Below are 15,769 nucleotides of genomic sequence, written 5' to 3'. Positions count from 1 at the left end.
CCACCATTGAGAGTTCCCACCGTCTCGTTCCTAGAGCTTTTGTAAGAGAGGTAAATCGCGGGATGTGCCTCAACAAGTCAGGGAACAAGAACTGCCTGTACACTGCACCTATAAGGAGTCCAATTTCATGTCTCAGGAATCGAACCTCCACGCTGTGGCTGTCAATAAGGCGTGAGATAACCTCACTCCTGTCCTTTGCACCACTGGACTATGCTCGAGGGGCGACTGAGCTTCTTAATTACTTATAAGTCATGACTCTCAAGGAATATAAATTATAAAGTGTTGGAAAATTATGACAATGGAGAACAAAAACGAAACTTAACAAGGAGGAAGAAGATAAATTATATTAAAGTAGGTAAAAAAGTGTTTGGTCCACGAAATGTATACATGAAATTAGAGCACACTCATAAGCTTTGCCAAACATGCGCTTAAATCTCTATCTTTGAAAAGGCTTAATTGCATTGTATCCTCATATGATCCTATCCAGTATCCATGGACCCGCAAAGACAAAATGCAGAGGATCACTGTTTATGTGCATGCGTTGTGTAGCGTCAAGCATGATCACCTGATTATTAACTTGTTGAGAGGCCCCTCCATTTATATTCCACATGCCCAACCTTCTCTAGATTTAGCATACATCTCTGTTACCAACTCTATTTTAAACTTTAAATTGCCATTTTCAAATTGGTACATAAATGTACAATCGCGTGTTTAGTATAATGATCGACCATCACTTTTTAAATATTTAAAATTTACCATTTGATTCGAGACACATTTTTTCATTATACGATTGGAGTAACATGTAAGTACAATAAATGTTACTCGTGATTTTAAAGGTACATTTTTTAGTCTAAAAAGGAGTAGAAAGTGACCAACTTTTGATTTTATCCGCTCTTTATCCATTTTGTTGCTAAATCCTTAATGATTGGCCCTCGAGTCTAGAACTAGCCTAGGTTTCTAGGCCAATCCTAACCTGGGCCTACACAGGTCATTGGTAGAAAGAAGGCACGCGTAGGAGTACAAATGTTCAAAAATTGAAAATTTGTACAAAAAGATAACATGTAATGGGACGTTTGGTATATAATACAAGATAAAAAAAAAAAAAAAAAAAGGTTGAACCTCAACTTTAAGCATCCCATCGTCTCGTTTCTAGAGCTCTGTAAAGAATGTAAATCGCGGAATGTGCACCAACTGGTCAGGAAACAAGAGCTGTCTGTACCTTGCTCCTATAAGAAATTTAATTTCATGTCTTAGGAATCGAACCCCCATACTGCGGCTGCCAGCAAGACGTGAGATAACTTCACTCATGTCCTTTGTACCACTGGACTATACCCAGGAGGCATATAATACAAGATAATAATGTACAGTATCCTGAACAAGAGATAACTACAGTTTAGTGTGCAATTTACAAGTCAACAAAAATTATGTAATTTAAGGTACATAAAATTAAACTCAATTTTTGTGTAGGTTTTGTCTAAGTTGTTATACCGATTGTTATTATTTTGACTAAATGAATTAATACAATTCAGATGACAAAGGTATTGTGATTATGAGAACACTGTGTCAAGAGATAATTTAACAATAAAAATATAAACATTAAAGACTAACTTCACATGGGGTTAAAATTTCATTTTAACACTTATTCGAAAGCTAAGAAGAGGAAAAATGAAATCTATAATTCACTAATTATTTTATTTATTTTCAATTATACAACCACAAGAATATACACATTCGAAAGTTAAAAACTTAGCACGGAGTCAATCAAACGACGAATTCTATCAAAATAACAACTCAACTTCTTTATATATCAATTAGGAGCTAATCCATGTTAAAGATAAATAATAAAATTCTTCGATAAAAAAAAAAAAAAAAATTTTTCGAAAAAAAAAAAAAAAAAAAGGCACGATAACTCGATTTATCATTAATGCTTTATTTAGATTTTCAAAATCAAACAAGAATTGATGATACGACCCTTTGTGGTTGAAATAAATCAGACAACATATCTATGAAATGATCTCGTTACATGTGATGATTTGATTAGATTTTTGGCCTAAGGACCCACAAAACCTTGCATTTCCCCCTATATATTATCGGTATCTGATTTGACAAAGCAGCAGAAATATTTAATTAATTAAATGCTAATTTGATAGATTTAATAAGACAAGGGTCGATAACGTGGTTAGGAGGCTTGCATGGTTTTTGCTGTCTAATCTTATATTTTATTGACAAATAATTTAACTTTGCAAAAAGAATACTAATGTACAGAAATTGATCTATCACCTTGTTCAAGTTAGAAATGAAATGGCAATATCTTCTTGTTTTCTACCTATGTCAAGCTTTGCATTGAGTTTGATAGAATTCGTAGTATACGTCGAAATAAGATTTTTCAAATTGTCATTTACATAAGGTTACATGAGGTAGCGTACATGGGACGCGAGTTAGCAATGCATAGTTGGCAATAGTTCTCATAATGCGTACATTTCTAACTAGTCTTTTACAATCATGTCAGATCGTATTATTAAATAATAACTAGGCATTAACAGCGTGGAACCACAAAAAAATGGCCCAACTAATAGGTCCGTCGAGGACTGGGTTGGGCCTCATATAATTCCAAATGAACTAGGCCTTCAAAAATTTGGATCATATCATCACTTTATAAAAAAATTGGGAAAATTATCCAAAACCCTACATATAAATTATAGTGAAAAACAGTTATTTTAAAATTGCATTTCATTAATCAGATTTTAAGTTTAATTATTCATAAATCAAGTGATAGTTATTCATTTAATATTTATTAATAATCATTCACTAACTATTTTCTATCTCTATGCACTCATAGACTCTCTCTCATCATAGTAGCACCAATACAAACATAACTTTACCCGTTCACAGAGAAAGAAGAATCAAAAAAATGTAGAGAGAGAGAGAGAGAGAATCCTGTTCTTACTATCTATCAAGCTATTTTTGCAAAAATGAATCACATATACATATACATACACATATTAAATATGCACATAACTATAAATTAATACAATGAAATTTTTGGGTTTTTGTTAATATATAGCGAATCTTGAAACCCTAGTGGAGAAATCTCCAATTACCTTCAATAAACCGTTGAAGAAAGTGCTCGTTGAGTCCATTTTGTTTCATATTTCACTGAAGATTTCCACAGTTCCAAGCTGTTTATTATATCTCCATGTCATAACAACGGCGTTTAGGTTGAAATGTGGCTGTATCAGGTCACCATTATATGACGCCATTTTCAACCTATAAAGAATAAATGTGTAGATCTATTTTTGAGCAACTGTAGTTTGTGATTTATTTGATGACAGAATGTTGGTGGTGCTGGCGATTGTAGAGGTGGAGATGGAAATGGTGTTAATTTTGGATTAGATGTGGATGTGGCGGCGGCTATGGGTTTTAGTACAGAATGTGGTGTAGGAGGCAACAATGGCACTATTGTGTTGCAAGTGGTGATAGCGGTGGTTGTGGTAGAGATGGGTTGTGCATATGAAGCATCGCCAATGATTTAGGTGACATCGACAATGGTGATGCAATTTATGGTCACAGATCACATGTAATCGTCCACGTGTCATAGTGCATAGCTCACATGTCACTTATCCTAGAGAACTTGTCACGGGTCTTTGGATCAATATTACAAGTAACAGTTGATAGGTCACAGGTCATAACTACTAGATCACAAGTCTTTGTGAATAGGTCACAGATAAATGTCCACAAGTCACAAATCATGTTTGCATGTCACGATCCATAGGCATAGGCCACAATCCATAGATCATTTGTATAGGTCACAGATTAATGTAAACAGATTAAAATTAATTTGTCATATATCATATATTACATGTCTTTGTGCACTAATAACATATCACAGTTCATGTTGTATATGTTATAGATCAAGGTCCACAGGTCACAAATTCAAGAGGAATGATCACATGCCATTGGATCAATATCACATTTAACCGTTTATAGGTCACAGATCACATGTAACAGGTCACAAGTTATAATGCATAGTGCGTAGGTCGAATTCATGGGAACTGATTATAGGCCATTGATTTCTATGACCTTAGTTGTTACCGTTGCCTTCAAAAATTCTGTTACACGATGCCGCAACTTCTAATAACCAAATTTTGGCGATGAGAATCAAAGTTGTTTGCTCCAGTTAAGTTTTCTATAGATTCTCTTTTTGTTTGATATTTTCTTACACAGTGCCGACAACTTTCAATTTATGACATTAATCGTTTGACGAGTTTCAATCAACCTGATTTCAATTGTGAGAATCGAAGTTATTTACCTCGATGAGTTCTTTATAGATTCTATCTTTATTTGATCTTCTGATATCTTTCAATTTATGATTTCAATAATTTTATGATTTTCAAACAATCAGATTTTGGCGATGATAATAGAGACTATTTGATCTGAAGAGATCTCTGCAGCTCTTCTATTTTTGCTCGGTATTTACGATTTCTTGTTTTGGATAGTCATATTTAGAATGGTAACTGTGAAAGCGTTATTTTAGGATGTATATTTATTATAATTTATTTTACATAAAATATTTATAATTACCACTTGAGTTTTGAACTTTTAAAGTTTGTTTCTTAAAAATGAAATGAGGTATAGTAAATGCCTGATTTATGTATTCTTCCCTCATAAAAAATTTGGGAAAATTATTCAAAACCCTACATATAAATTATAGCAAAAATTACATAATAGCAGGGATTTAAAGATTAAAATTCAAAAACCAGGGATCAAGTTTCATTATACAAAAATCAGATATGATATAATAATTAAATATCCAAATTTAACTTCCAAACCCTAATCAATTTCATCTATCTTCTTTCTCTCAATTCTCGCCTCTCTTTAACTTTGTTGTGTCCCTGCCAATCACCACTACCCAATGGTGATGCCTCATTCCCTCTTCGGTGACAATTCCTTGTCTTTCCAAAGCTATCGCCACAATAGTGGGTGTGGCGGCGTCCGGGTGTGGTGGTGGTAGTAGTAGTTTGAAGCTGCTGTGGTTTTCAATGGTGATAGCGTCGGGGTATGATGGTAGTAGCGGTTTGGGGGCTATTGTGGTTTTCAGCGGTGGCGACGTGGTATGGTGGAGGTTGCTTGTCGCAAATGTGAGCATCGTGGAGTCAAAACCTTAGTCACTACTTTCTGTGGTACGATTTTTATTATGTGGTGGTTTGGGGCTACTGTGATTTTCAACGGTGGCGATGTCGAGGTGTGGTCATGGTCGTGGAGGCTGCTTGTGGTGATTTTCAGCGATGGTTTGGGGCTGATGTGGTTTTTCACAATGGTGATGTCAGGGTGTGATTGTAGTGGTGGTGGTTTTGATTGAGGTGGCGATCGACGATGATGATGGTGGTGTAGTCGATCTAGGTAGGTAACAAGTGGTAGTGTTAGGTTTGACAAGTTGGTGTGATCTATTTGTAGTGGTGTGTGAGCAAGTGGTGTTGTTGTGGTGTGGTGATGGTGGTGGCGATTTTCAACAATGACTTTGTTTTTTGTAGTGGTTGTGCAGTAGATTTGGGTGGTGGTAGTGGTACTGGACGTGGGCATGAGGTTGCGGTGGTGATTGGAGGTATTGGCGATGGTGGTGGTGGTCGACAATGGTGATGGTGATACATGACCAATTATTTTGTCATCTGTGGCCAATTACTTTGTTGTGACCTAAAAATTTGATAATATGTGACTGCAAAATAATTTGTGATCAATTAATTTGAAAATTTGTGACCGACAAATGAATTGTGATCTATAATATTTAATTTGTGACTAATTAATTTGATAATATGGGGCCAATAAATTAATTATGACATTTATTTATGTATCTGTGACCATTAGTTAATAAATATTTTTAATTATATATATATATATATCTGAATTTTTAATTTTTAAACTATCTACCTAAATTTTGAATTGGTTTAAGCAATACATCTGAAATATGATTTTTTTTCCTTAATTTTACTTTCACAAATCATGTCAGAATACAAATTTATTAACATACTTAATACAACATTATTAATATGAAAATCATTTTTATCACTACATCTCTTTCACCATTTCTCGCCAATTTCTTGCACTGCTTTCTCACCAATTTCTCTCTAATTTCTCCCTCAACATTCCCAACGATACTACTGTTTCTCTCTTGGTCGTAGTCGCCTTGACCTCCTTCCTCAACTTCAAATCCCACTCTTTGCACCCCCCAATTATCCTCCTCAGCACAAACCAAGCCATTTTGTGATGAAATTTTCGAAATAGTAGAGAATCGTTTCAATCTAGTCTTAACAATTTGACTCTAGGAATAGAAATTAGGGGGCCGGGTTGACGGTTGTAAGAGGAATCGTGACACTATAAGCAATGATATTGTGAGGTGGAGTTCTTGGGGGCCTATTTGAGTAAAGTGAAACTAAAAAATAAATCGTATTGTTTCGACATTTTAATTTTTGACAGATGGGCAATCTTAAAGCAGATCGTAGTTGTTGGGATAGACCTGATGACATGATCAACTGTGACTATATGAGTTGTGTTGTGTTGTGTTGTTGGTTTGCGATGTATCCGAATTTATTTGTGGTGATTCTCTATGACCAAATATGTATTGATTATGATCGGTTGTGACCATTTTACTGCTAATTGTAACAGAATGTAACTTTATGTGCAGTGGTGTTGGTCCATGGTATGTGTGAATTACTTTGTGATGGCCATTTTTAACCAAGTCTATGTTGATTGGGATTGGTTGTGATCAAATCCGTGTTAACTGCAATCATTTGTGATTGTATGTGACTAAATTACATTGACTTGGTCACATACATTACAGTTAAGATTGATCTGATCATAAATAATCAAAGTGAAATCGAACTTGATGATAATTAAGAGTGATTTTCTGTCACCCATTTTGTTCAAAAAAAGAACAACAGCATTGCCCATGTAAAATAGACAATTTGGAAGAAGCAAGACTCTTTTGTAACCTTGATAATAAGTGGGATTCATAATTTCAGTGCGACAACAAGTGCTTTTGAATTTGGATGAACTTGAAGAAGATCCAAAGCCAAATCAATTGATATCAAACCAACACCACACCCTATGCCAAAAAGATTGAAGCTCTTTATATTACTCCTAAGTTTGTATTTATTCACAACCATGGCAGAAAAGTGAAAGAGCTGGAGAAAACAAGCCACAATTTACTGTAAGAATGTTTATATGTTTTGATTTGATTCTTGTTCACTGAATAAGGAAATCAATGGCTGGGAAAATTATAGCTTCTATTTGTCCAAAGAATGAACATAACAAGTGAGTCTTTGGGATTGTAACTTTATTCGTTGATCGTGGCTCGAAATCAAGGATTAATGGAGAATTTGCAATGATTTTGGAGTCAGGTAGGTAGATAGAGAAAAATTGTTTGATTTTGTGTGTGTGTGAGAGAGAGAGAGAGAGAGATCCTTTAAATAAATATGGTAGAATATCTAACTTGTATGATGTACTTTCACATCATATGTTTAATTTTAATTTAGGCCCGTTTGTAACTCATTTTTAAAAGAATAATGATGAAAAATATAGTCGTTACGAGTTCCACACAAGAGATAGAAATTCAAATTTGGTGATTTGATGTGATGGATAACGATCATATTTTTCATTTTAATGAGAAAATAATGGAAAAGAAACAAATGCTTAATGTCTATTATCTTATAAGTATATATTTATTAATTTGAATTACCACCTGATTTATGAAAGTATTTAGGGAGAGGGTTGTGAAATGTGGTTTTTATATCATAGTAGTAGTGTCTTATTCCCTTAAAAGTTCTTCAATGCTATACAAGACATGTCTAGAGATGCAATTATAGTGAAACAATTGGAGAAACTTCCTCAATATCAAACATTAATGTCTACCATGCTACTTGAACAATAGGTTAGGGACCAATTCTGTAATTCTCCAAAACTAATTTGGTTTTGCGACTTCGCTAATAATATCACTTCCCTCCAATTTTCCCAATTCCGGAACCCTTACTCTTCTTTCACAATCCGCAAAAATTCGTCCATCAAAATGAAATTCAAAGCATTTCTCACAGAAAATGGCATAAATCTCCTGGAGAAGAGAACCCTCCCAGCATTAGACAAAATGGGCAAAGTTTCCCATCTCTATTTGACCCGTGACCACGCCATCTTCCTCCACAATCTCCTCAATGGCCATGGAATTCAATCCATAGCCCAGTTCAAGAAAGAAGCCCTTTTCGAAGATTACCGAATTTCTAGCCAAAACGACGATCAAATTGCCTTTTCCATTGACCTTACACTCCTCCACAGAGCACTACGCAGCATCCTCACCATTTACGCAGAATCCGGCGAGGCCCACAATCCGCCGGATTTTAATTTTGGTCGTTTACAGATAAAGTTAGTCAAGAAATTGCCACCGCATTCGAACCAGCCAATGCCGTTTTTGACGTTTGAAACTAAAGGTAGTAAATCTGCTGTCATACAGGATGTGCCCATATCGAAACCCTTATCGAGGGCTGATGTTCAGGAGCTACAGATGGCGCTGGATGGTGCTCAGGAAATGCCCAAGACATTAGTTAAAGTTCCAGAGCTGAATTCGTTACAGAATTTTGTTGATAGGATGAAGCATGTGGGAGATGTGATGGGGGTTTCGATAAGTAAGTACGGTGATTTGCATTTGCAGATGTCAACTACTTTGGTCAGGCTTGGGGCCGACTTTAGGAAGCTGATGGTGATTGGTGAGCATGCGGATGAGCGGCCTGAGGATGGGAACTTGAGTGCTCAGAGTAGGACTGAGAGAGCTGTGCAGAGAGGGGATGCAATGACAGTCCAAGTGAGTGTCAAGCACTTTTTCAAGAGTTTACAATGCAGTTTGGCAAGGCCAGATTGTGCTTTTTATGGAATTGCGCCACAGGTTTCTTGCTTGACTGTGATTTTTCAGTTCTTTATTCCGGGTACTAGGCAAACCGATAAATCGATCAGTCTGCATTGCCGGCTTCCTGTGCTCGACCCCGGGTCTAATTGAAGGCCTCTTGGTAATCCTAATCAATCTGTTTCTGTAGTTTTGCATTTATCGTTTGTAGGTGATGATGTCTCAAATAGTTTTTCACCTCTTCTTGGATAGCTATTTCAATTATGTGTCTTTCATCAGCCAATGTATTGATTGTTAACTCGTATAGTGCTGAATAGAATCGTGTTTATTTCAGTCATGAGTAATTGTTCTAATGTGTTTTGATCATATAGTAAATTGCAAAGAAATGTTTCATGGAGTGAAATCAGTGAATTAGTTAAATATTATGTTTTAATGCTTCATTTGTGAGCATATATGTCTCTGGTCAACTGATTAATTTAAAACATGTTATCTGATAACAAAATTAATGACTTAAGGTAGTGAGAGATTAATTTCCCTTGATGTTCAGCTGTTGTCTTCTTTGTATGCGGATTAGATCAGAGAGTATTGTACCAATTGTGAGAAATGTTTAATACGTTGCATTCTTCTTACTGATCATAAACTAAGTGATAATACTTGCATATAAATCCATACTTTGACATGTCATTATATTTGTTCTTAAATCTTGAAAAATCCAAAACAGCTACCTCCTTTGCTTAGCAATTGATACGGCGAGATGACAATTAAGTTAATAGATAAAGAATTCTTCGATTCTTATGTATGCGGATTAGATCAGAGAGTATTGTACCAATTGTGAGAAATGTTTAATACGTTGCATTCTTCTTACTGATCATAAACTAAATGATAATACTTGCATATAAATCCATACTTTGACATGTCATTATATTTGTTCTTAAATCTTGAAAAATCCAAAACAGCTACCTCCTTTGCTTAGCAATTGATACGGCGAGATAACAATTAAGTTAATAGATAAAGAATTCTTCGATTCTTGTTTTACAAAATTAAACCGATGAAGAAAAATAGACTATCATCTTTCATTTGTACTCTAAAAATCAATTATCTTCTTAGACAAAAATATAATGAGTAAACAATATAATTACCCAAAAAAATAATCAGAACGATATCATCTACAAGAAAAAATAATATTTGTTCTCTCAGAAATCTGTTTTAACAACTGTACTAGGAACTTCTGTAATTCCAAATGACATTTCTGAATGTTCATACTGCAACCAATCCTTTGCACAGATAAGAGCCTCAAGTACCGTTGGTCTTAATGAACTTCGGTAGCTATTCATCTTTCTCGTTCTTGTATCGAACACAGAATAAGGAGGTACGGTGGACACTGGAATTGATAATACATCACAAGCCATTTTTGACAAAGTTGGGTATTTCGATCTATTTACTCTCCACCAACCTAGAACGTCAAAATCTTGGACGCGAGGTAAAAGAGATTCTTCTAGATACTGATCTAATTCTGATTTCATCTGTTGGCCATTCATTATATCCGAAATGTAGATGTCATAATCCGAAAACTCAATATCACCATTAGGAAAACCACCTTCTTCTTGAGGGATCTCTGTTTTTGCAACAGCCTCATTTCCTCCTATAAAAGTCGGTGGAGGAAGGCATTGCACAACGTACTCAAGATAAAGTTCGTGCACGTCTTCATCAACGATCTTGATCCAATTGTCTGCATCCTCACCATAGATTCTGGAAAAGCTGAACTCCACGAGCTTCATTTTGAACCTTGGGTCCATAACTACAGCAACTGCCAAGACTAGGTTACAGTCCTCCCAATATCTAGTGAATTTCTCATGCAATGGTCTGGTAAGGTTGCTGACAAAGAGATCTGGGCTCGTAACAGCATGCATCAGTTCTAGCTGAATTTTCCACAGTTCGTGGAAGAATGTATTGGTAGTCGGATACAAAGGGGATGTTAGAATGTTGGCTGCCTCGTAGAAAATCTTTAAGTAAGTGCAAAGAGTTTCCACTTGTCTCCACTCGTCCATTGTTGGAGTGCTCTTATAATCTGGATCAGAAGTATCCAGGCATGAAAATACTTCCTTTAGTTCAGAAGCAGCCATCAACATGTGATATGTAGTATTCCATTTGGTAAGGTCATCAACAATTAAGTTCTTTGTACTGGGCACTTGAAGCTGTTGTTTCAGTTTGATGAATCTTTCTTCACGAACTTCAGAAATTTTCACATACTTGACACTGTCACGGACCTTCTGAACAGTTTCCTGAATAAACCCTACTGCATCCTGTGCAAGCCTCGTCAGAGTACAAGTATAACAACTGTTAATTAATAGCTGGCCAGTGAGAATACGGGAGTTCTTGATTGATAGGAGACCTCTAAGATTCCTCTTTGCATTTTCATTTGTATGGAATTGATCAAGAGTGAGAGTAAACAGCTTGCTCTCCGAACCCCAGTCATTTAGAGAAGATGCGATGGCGTGAATAAAGCTGGTTTCTGAATCAGGATATGGTAACATTGCAACATTGAAGATCCGCCTATGCAGTTTCCAGTCGCAACCAATGAAGTGTCCCGTTAGGAGTCCGTAAGACACCCTTTGATCTGAAGTCCACAAATCCAGAGTAAGACTAACTCGTCCTGCAATTCCAGTAACAAGGTTCAGAAGCTTTTGCTTCTCTCTGAAATAAATGCCCATAATGTATTCTTGGACAGTATTGGTACTCATTGCATTAAAATGGGGATGAAGACACCTTGCAAAATCAATAAAGCCAGAATCTTCAACCATGCGAAGAGGATATTCATGCTGGATAATCATTTTTGCAATTTCATGACAGCATAGGTCCTGATCAAAAGAGATACTAGCAGGTCCAGGGTTAGCCCGGTAACGCTTTCTTGTTCGGACTGTACCATTCTCAGAAACATCAGATTTGGCATCTGGAGTGAATATATGGAGCTGATTTTTCTCTTCATTACACCGACTCACGGGGCAGATCCCCAAGGAAATATGCCGTTTCAAGTGACTGGTGCCAGATAATTTTGAGCCAGATATATAAGCAAATGATTTCTTGCATTGCTTACAGAGAGCCCTGATACAGTCAGCATTAATAGTTTCAATGGTGAAGTGGTCCCAGACAATGGACTTTTTTCTCCGGCGTTTATTAGGCTGCAGATCTGAATTGGAGTTCTCGATGTGATTAGTAGGGACATCCATCGTATAAATTCTGCAAACAGTAAGGAAACAGAATGACCATGATCAGATATGCACAATTTAGATAGTCAAATAGCCTTCAACTCTATGATATATCAAAAGTTACTTTCAAGAATAGCAGCGAAAATCATTATCATGTGTGCATGTAAAGGGAGGTGGGGATAATGTAAAAAATTAAACATTCTTCCTTATTTGAGCACTTAATTATAAAGCTAAAATAGACCACCAGCCAGACAAAAAAGGAAATTTAGATGAATGAATAAAAAAATAGAACAAAGCTAGAAAAAGCAGCAAGATGGCACAAGTATGTTAGCAGTTTATGTCCGAACATTTTTCAAAAATTCTGATTCCAAGTGATAGTTTCCATATAAAAAATTTAAAAAAAAAAAATTTAGTTTTGAATTGATTTTTCAAAAATTCTGATTCCAAGTGATAGTTTCCATATTGCAAGAGTAGCCAGGACATATCAACGATTGCACAATATTGTATCTTTCAAATAATGGTAAATCTAAGAACAAAGGATGGCACAAGTATGTTAGCAGTTTATGTCCGAACATTTTTCAAAAATTCTGATTCCAAGTGATAGTTTCCATATAAAAAATTTTAAAAAAAAAAATTTAGTTTTGAATTGATTTTTCAAAAATTCTGATTCCAAGTGATAGTTTCCATATTGCAAGAGTAGCCAGGACATATCAACGATTGCACAATATTGTATCTTTCAAATAATGGTAAATCTAAGAACAAACGGTAATCGAATTATGCCAATTAAGACAGTGTTCCATCATCAGTCTTAAGCACAAGTTGTTAAAAATAAAGAAATTTTGACCAAAAAAGGGTAGAACTCATTGGTCTTAAGCAAAAGTTTTTAAAAATGAAGAAATTTTGAAACAAAAACAGGTATAACTCAAAGCAGAGCCTTAGCTTAATAATGTGAGACTCAGTTAGTCTCGTCATAACCACCCTCTTTTGTCAAAATCAACATCCATCGAGTCCCATACTCTCAATTGGGTAACATCGCAGACCCAACATTCACCTCAAAGCAACCCTTCTCAGTTTTGTTAAGGCTAGACTTTAAGCACATCGATGACATTCGAGTCAGATCCAAGGGTGAGCTACGTATTGGTTATATCATAGTAGACACTCTTCAGAGATAACCCTCGTGGTGTACATGTGTGATGATAGTTACAAGCACTCATCTAATCACGAGTAATCATGAAGACTTATTTCTCAATTAATCAATTAGGCAACTTTACCATCATAGCCTTCAGTCGCAACTCGCAATTGGAAGCAGCCCTGTGTACAAACAAACGCAAGCCTAGGCCTAATGTGGAAGTAGGATAGGACTTACAAATTTCTTACAAGGCTCAACGATTCCAACACAGAAGACCGCATCACTATATTGTCAAAACAACAAAATAAAGTTTCTTAAATAAACAAGAAACCCATAATTTTTCCTTCACGCAGAAAAATTTATATACCAAAAACCAGAGTAATCAATAAAAATTACAACTTTATAACATGTTTCAAGCAGTAGAACAGTAATAACTTGCGGCTAAATCAGGTGAACACAAGAATAATAACGTTAAAATAAAAATAAAAAAAAGAAGCTCCCATCGATGAATTGAAAACTTACTTCAATGGCGAACTGAAAATCTTTACGACGCAAAACAAAGGTTTAGGGTTTAACGTTAATCAATTTACGGTTTATTTTGAAGAAAAATTAATGGAGGGAGAGAAGAGAAGAAGCTGGGCTTAGAAAGAACGAAACTCTAAACCCTAATGGACTCTAGTGCTGCTTCCTGAGGTTTTGAGCTTTCAAAGGCGGCCTATTTATGGATGGACCCTTACCCATTCTCTGCCACCGTAGATTTAGCCTACCGCCTTAGATTTCTTTAAATCTGAACCGTCCAAAAGAGTTTCCTTATTGCTTTTTTTTTTTTTTTTTTTTTTTATTTTTTTTTATTNGAAATAGGGGTTGAAACAGTTCTCATTCATAATATGGATAAATAATTGCTTATACTGCATTTAGGTTAATGGGGGGAGTCTACCAAGTTAGGTGAGGATTTTGTCCATTTTCTGTTTTATTTCTTTGAAATTTGATAAATTTTATAACCTCTTCATTTGTGAATAATGTGCTGTATATAATGAGAAGGGCGTGACATCGTAGCCAAGATACTTCTTGTTTCGAACAGAATACTATTCATTCTGCTTTCTTCCATTTAAATTACGGGAAGGGCGTGGTATGGTATGACGCAGATGAGTACTTTCGTTCCAAGCATTGACTACACAAAAACTTAAATACTATTAACAATTGAATCATGCTATTCGTACAAAATAGGTTGACAAACTTGATTTATAAACTATGTCTTGACGACATCGAAGTCAATTATTTCAAAAATAGTTTTTGAAATTAATGAAAATTAATGGTCTAGATTTTGTCAACACTTAGTTTGTAAACAAACTTTATACAAGTAGATTAGTTCTTATCAACCTGACCACTATAAGACAATCTTAAAGATACTATTGCTCTTGATATTTTTCTTTGCGAAAAAGTTTTTTTTATTTTTATTTTTATTTATTTATTTACTTTTGTGTGTGTGTGTGTGTTTGTGGCATGCCAATAATGATGATCATGGCTTTGCTCATGCTTGTGTTGTATTTCTTGGTCATAATTCAATCTTCGTAGTGATATGTTGCTAGATCTTCAGTTGAACTGGAATATCGAATTATTGTTTTCAATGTCTACCCTCTTATATTTGATCTTGATGTCTCCCTCGCACAAGTAATCGACTAGCCTATTTTGCATTACTTATGGGCTTACGGCATTATAGTCCTGCTACATTTTCTATAGTATATCATTTTGATTTTTCTATATTAGCAATTAGAATTGAACAATGCTTGTCCGACAAGCTTTGAGCCTCACAGGCTCTCTACGGTGCTCACATGAGGTGGGACCAATCTTGGTAAAATAATACCCATAAATGCCCACCCTCCTTTGTTTTGTGTGAGGTTTGTAAATGGTCTGTAAGGGATGAGTCTGGTAGAGCAGCTTGGTTCATTATAATATAGTGGCGCAACATGTAGCCCCTCTGTACTTTGGGGGTACTTTTAATTTTGACCCGGTCAAAGGAGCAAAATTTCAGTTTGACTTCCAAAATAATGAATATTATGACATTGGCCTCTTATATGGTAAAAGACAAAGATACCCTTAAATGTTTTGTACAATTACAAAACCATATATTGTTGAAAGGACTTAACTACCCTTTTACTTAATAATTGAAAATCAAACATTTCCCCACTTATAAAAACTTCAAAACGAGCTTCCAACACAAAAAAAACTCTCATCTTTTCATCTGCTTGAACCTCAAAATCTAGAAGAACTTTGGAATGTTGAAGCTGAAAATTTTTTTCACATCAATTACTTCAAATCGGTAAGTACATTTAATCATGTTTAATTTCGTTTTAAGTAAATTAGTATACGTTAAAAAGAGAAATTTTATGTCGACATAGATTTTTTTTAACAGAACCTATCAAAAAAAAAAAAATTAAACGGATGTATAACTTACGTTTAAATTACGCATGCTTAATTTCGTTTTTAGAACGGTATTCTCCTACGCCAAACTGGTATAACTTAACAAACAGTCGGAAATAGTCTGAAACAGCC

The 15,769-nt window shown here is 35.2% G+C and overlaps 2 protein-coding genes across 5 annotated transcripts in view; one reads left to right on the top strand and one right to left on the bottom strand.

Moving 5' to 3' along the window:
• Positions 1-7,982: 7,982 nt before the first annotated feature.
• On the top strand, positions 7,983-9,301 carry LOC111405205. Its single transcript, XM_023033994.1, has one exon. It carries the CDS (start codon positions 8,060-8,062, stop codon positions 9,032-9,034), a length of 975 nt encoding a protein of 324 aa, XP_022889762.1. The 5' UTR covers positions 7,983-8,059; the 3' UTR covers positions 9,035-9,301.
• Positions 9,302-9,932: 631 nt separating this feature from the next.
• Positions 9,933-15,769, bottom strand: part of LOC111405204 (zinc finger BED domain-containing protein DAYSLEEPER-like) — a 12,840-nt gene continuing 7,003 nt past the window's right edge. Inside the window, exons 1-3 of one of the 4 annotated variants that reach the window (XM_023033990.1) lie at positions 13,739-13,938; positions 13,454-13,499; positions 9,933-12,118 (exon numbers count right to left, since the gene is read on the bottom strand). In XM_023033990.1, the coding sequence (XP_022889758.1) occupies positions 10,075-12,118; positions 13,454-13,499; position 13,739 (2,091 nt within the window). In that variant the 5' untranslated portion in view covers positions 13,740-13,938 and the 3' untranslated portion in view covers positions 9,933-10,074. Of the gene's footprint in view, positions 12,119-13,358; positions 13,500-13,738; positions 13,939-15,769 lie in introns of those variants that run through there. The other 3 variants (XM_023033991.1, XM_023033992.1, XM_023033993.1) reach the window with 3 other exon arrangements.

This window comes from Olea europaea, chromosome 12 (genome assembly GCF_002742605.1).
Source record: "Olea europaea var. sylvestris chromosome 12, O_europaea_v1, whole genome shotgun sequence".
Taxonomy (NCBI): domain Eukaryota; kingdom Viridiplantae; phylum Streptophyta; class Magnoliopsida; order Lamiales; family Oleaceae; genus Olea; species Olea europaea.
Note: the sequence above shows the minus strand (reverse complement) of the source record. Positions and strands in the feature narration are given on the sequence as shown.

Coding starts and splice junctions, on each gene's coding strand:
- LOC111405205 (XM_023033994.1), top strand. CDS start 8,060: ATGAAATTCAAAGCATTTCTCACAGAAAATGGCATAAATCTCCTGGAG.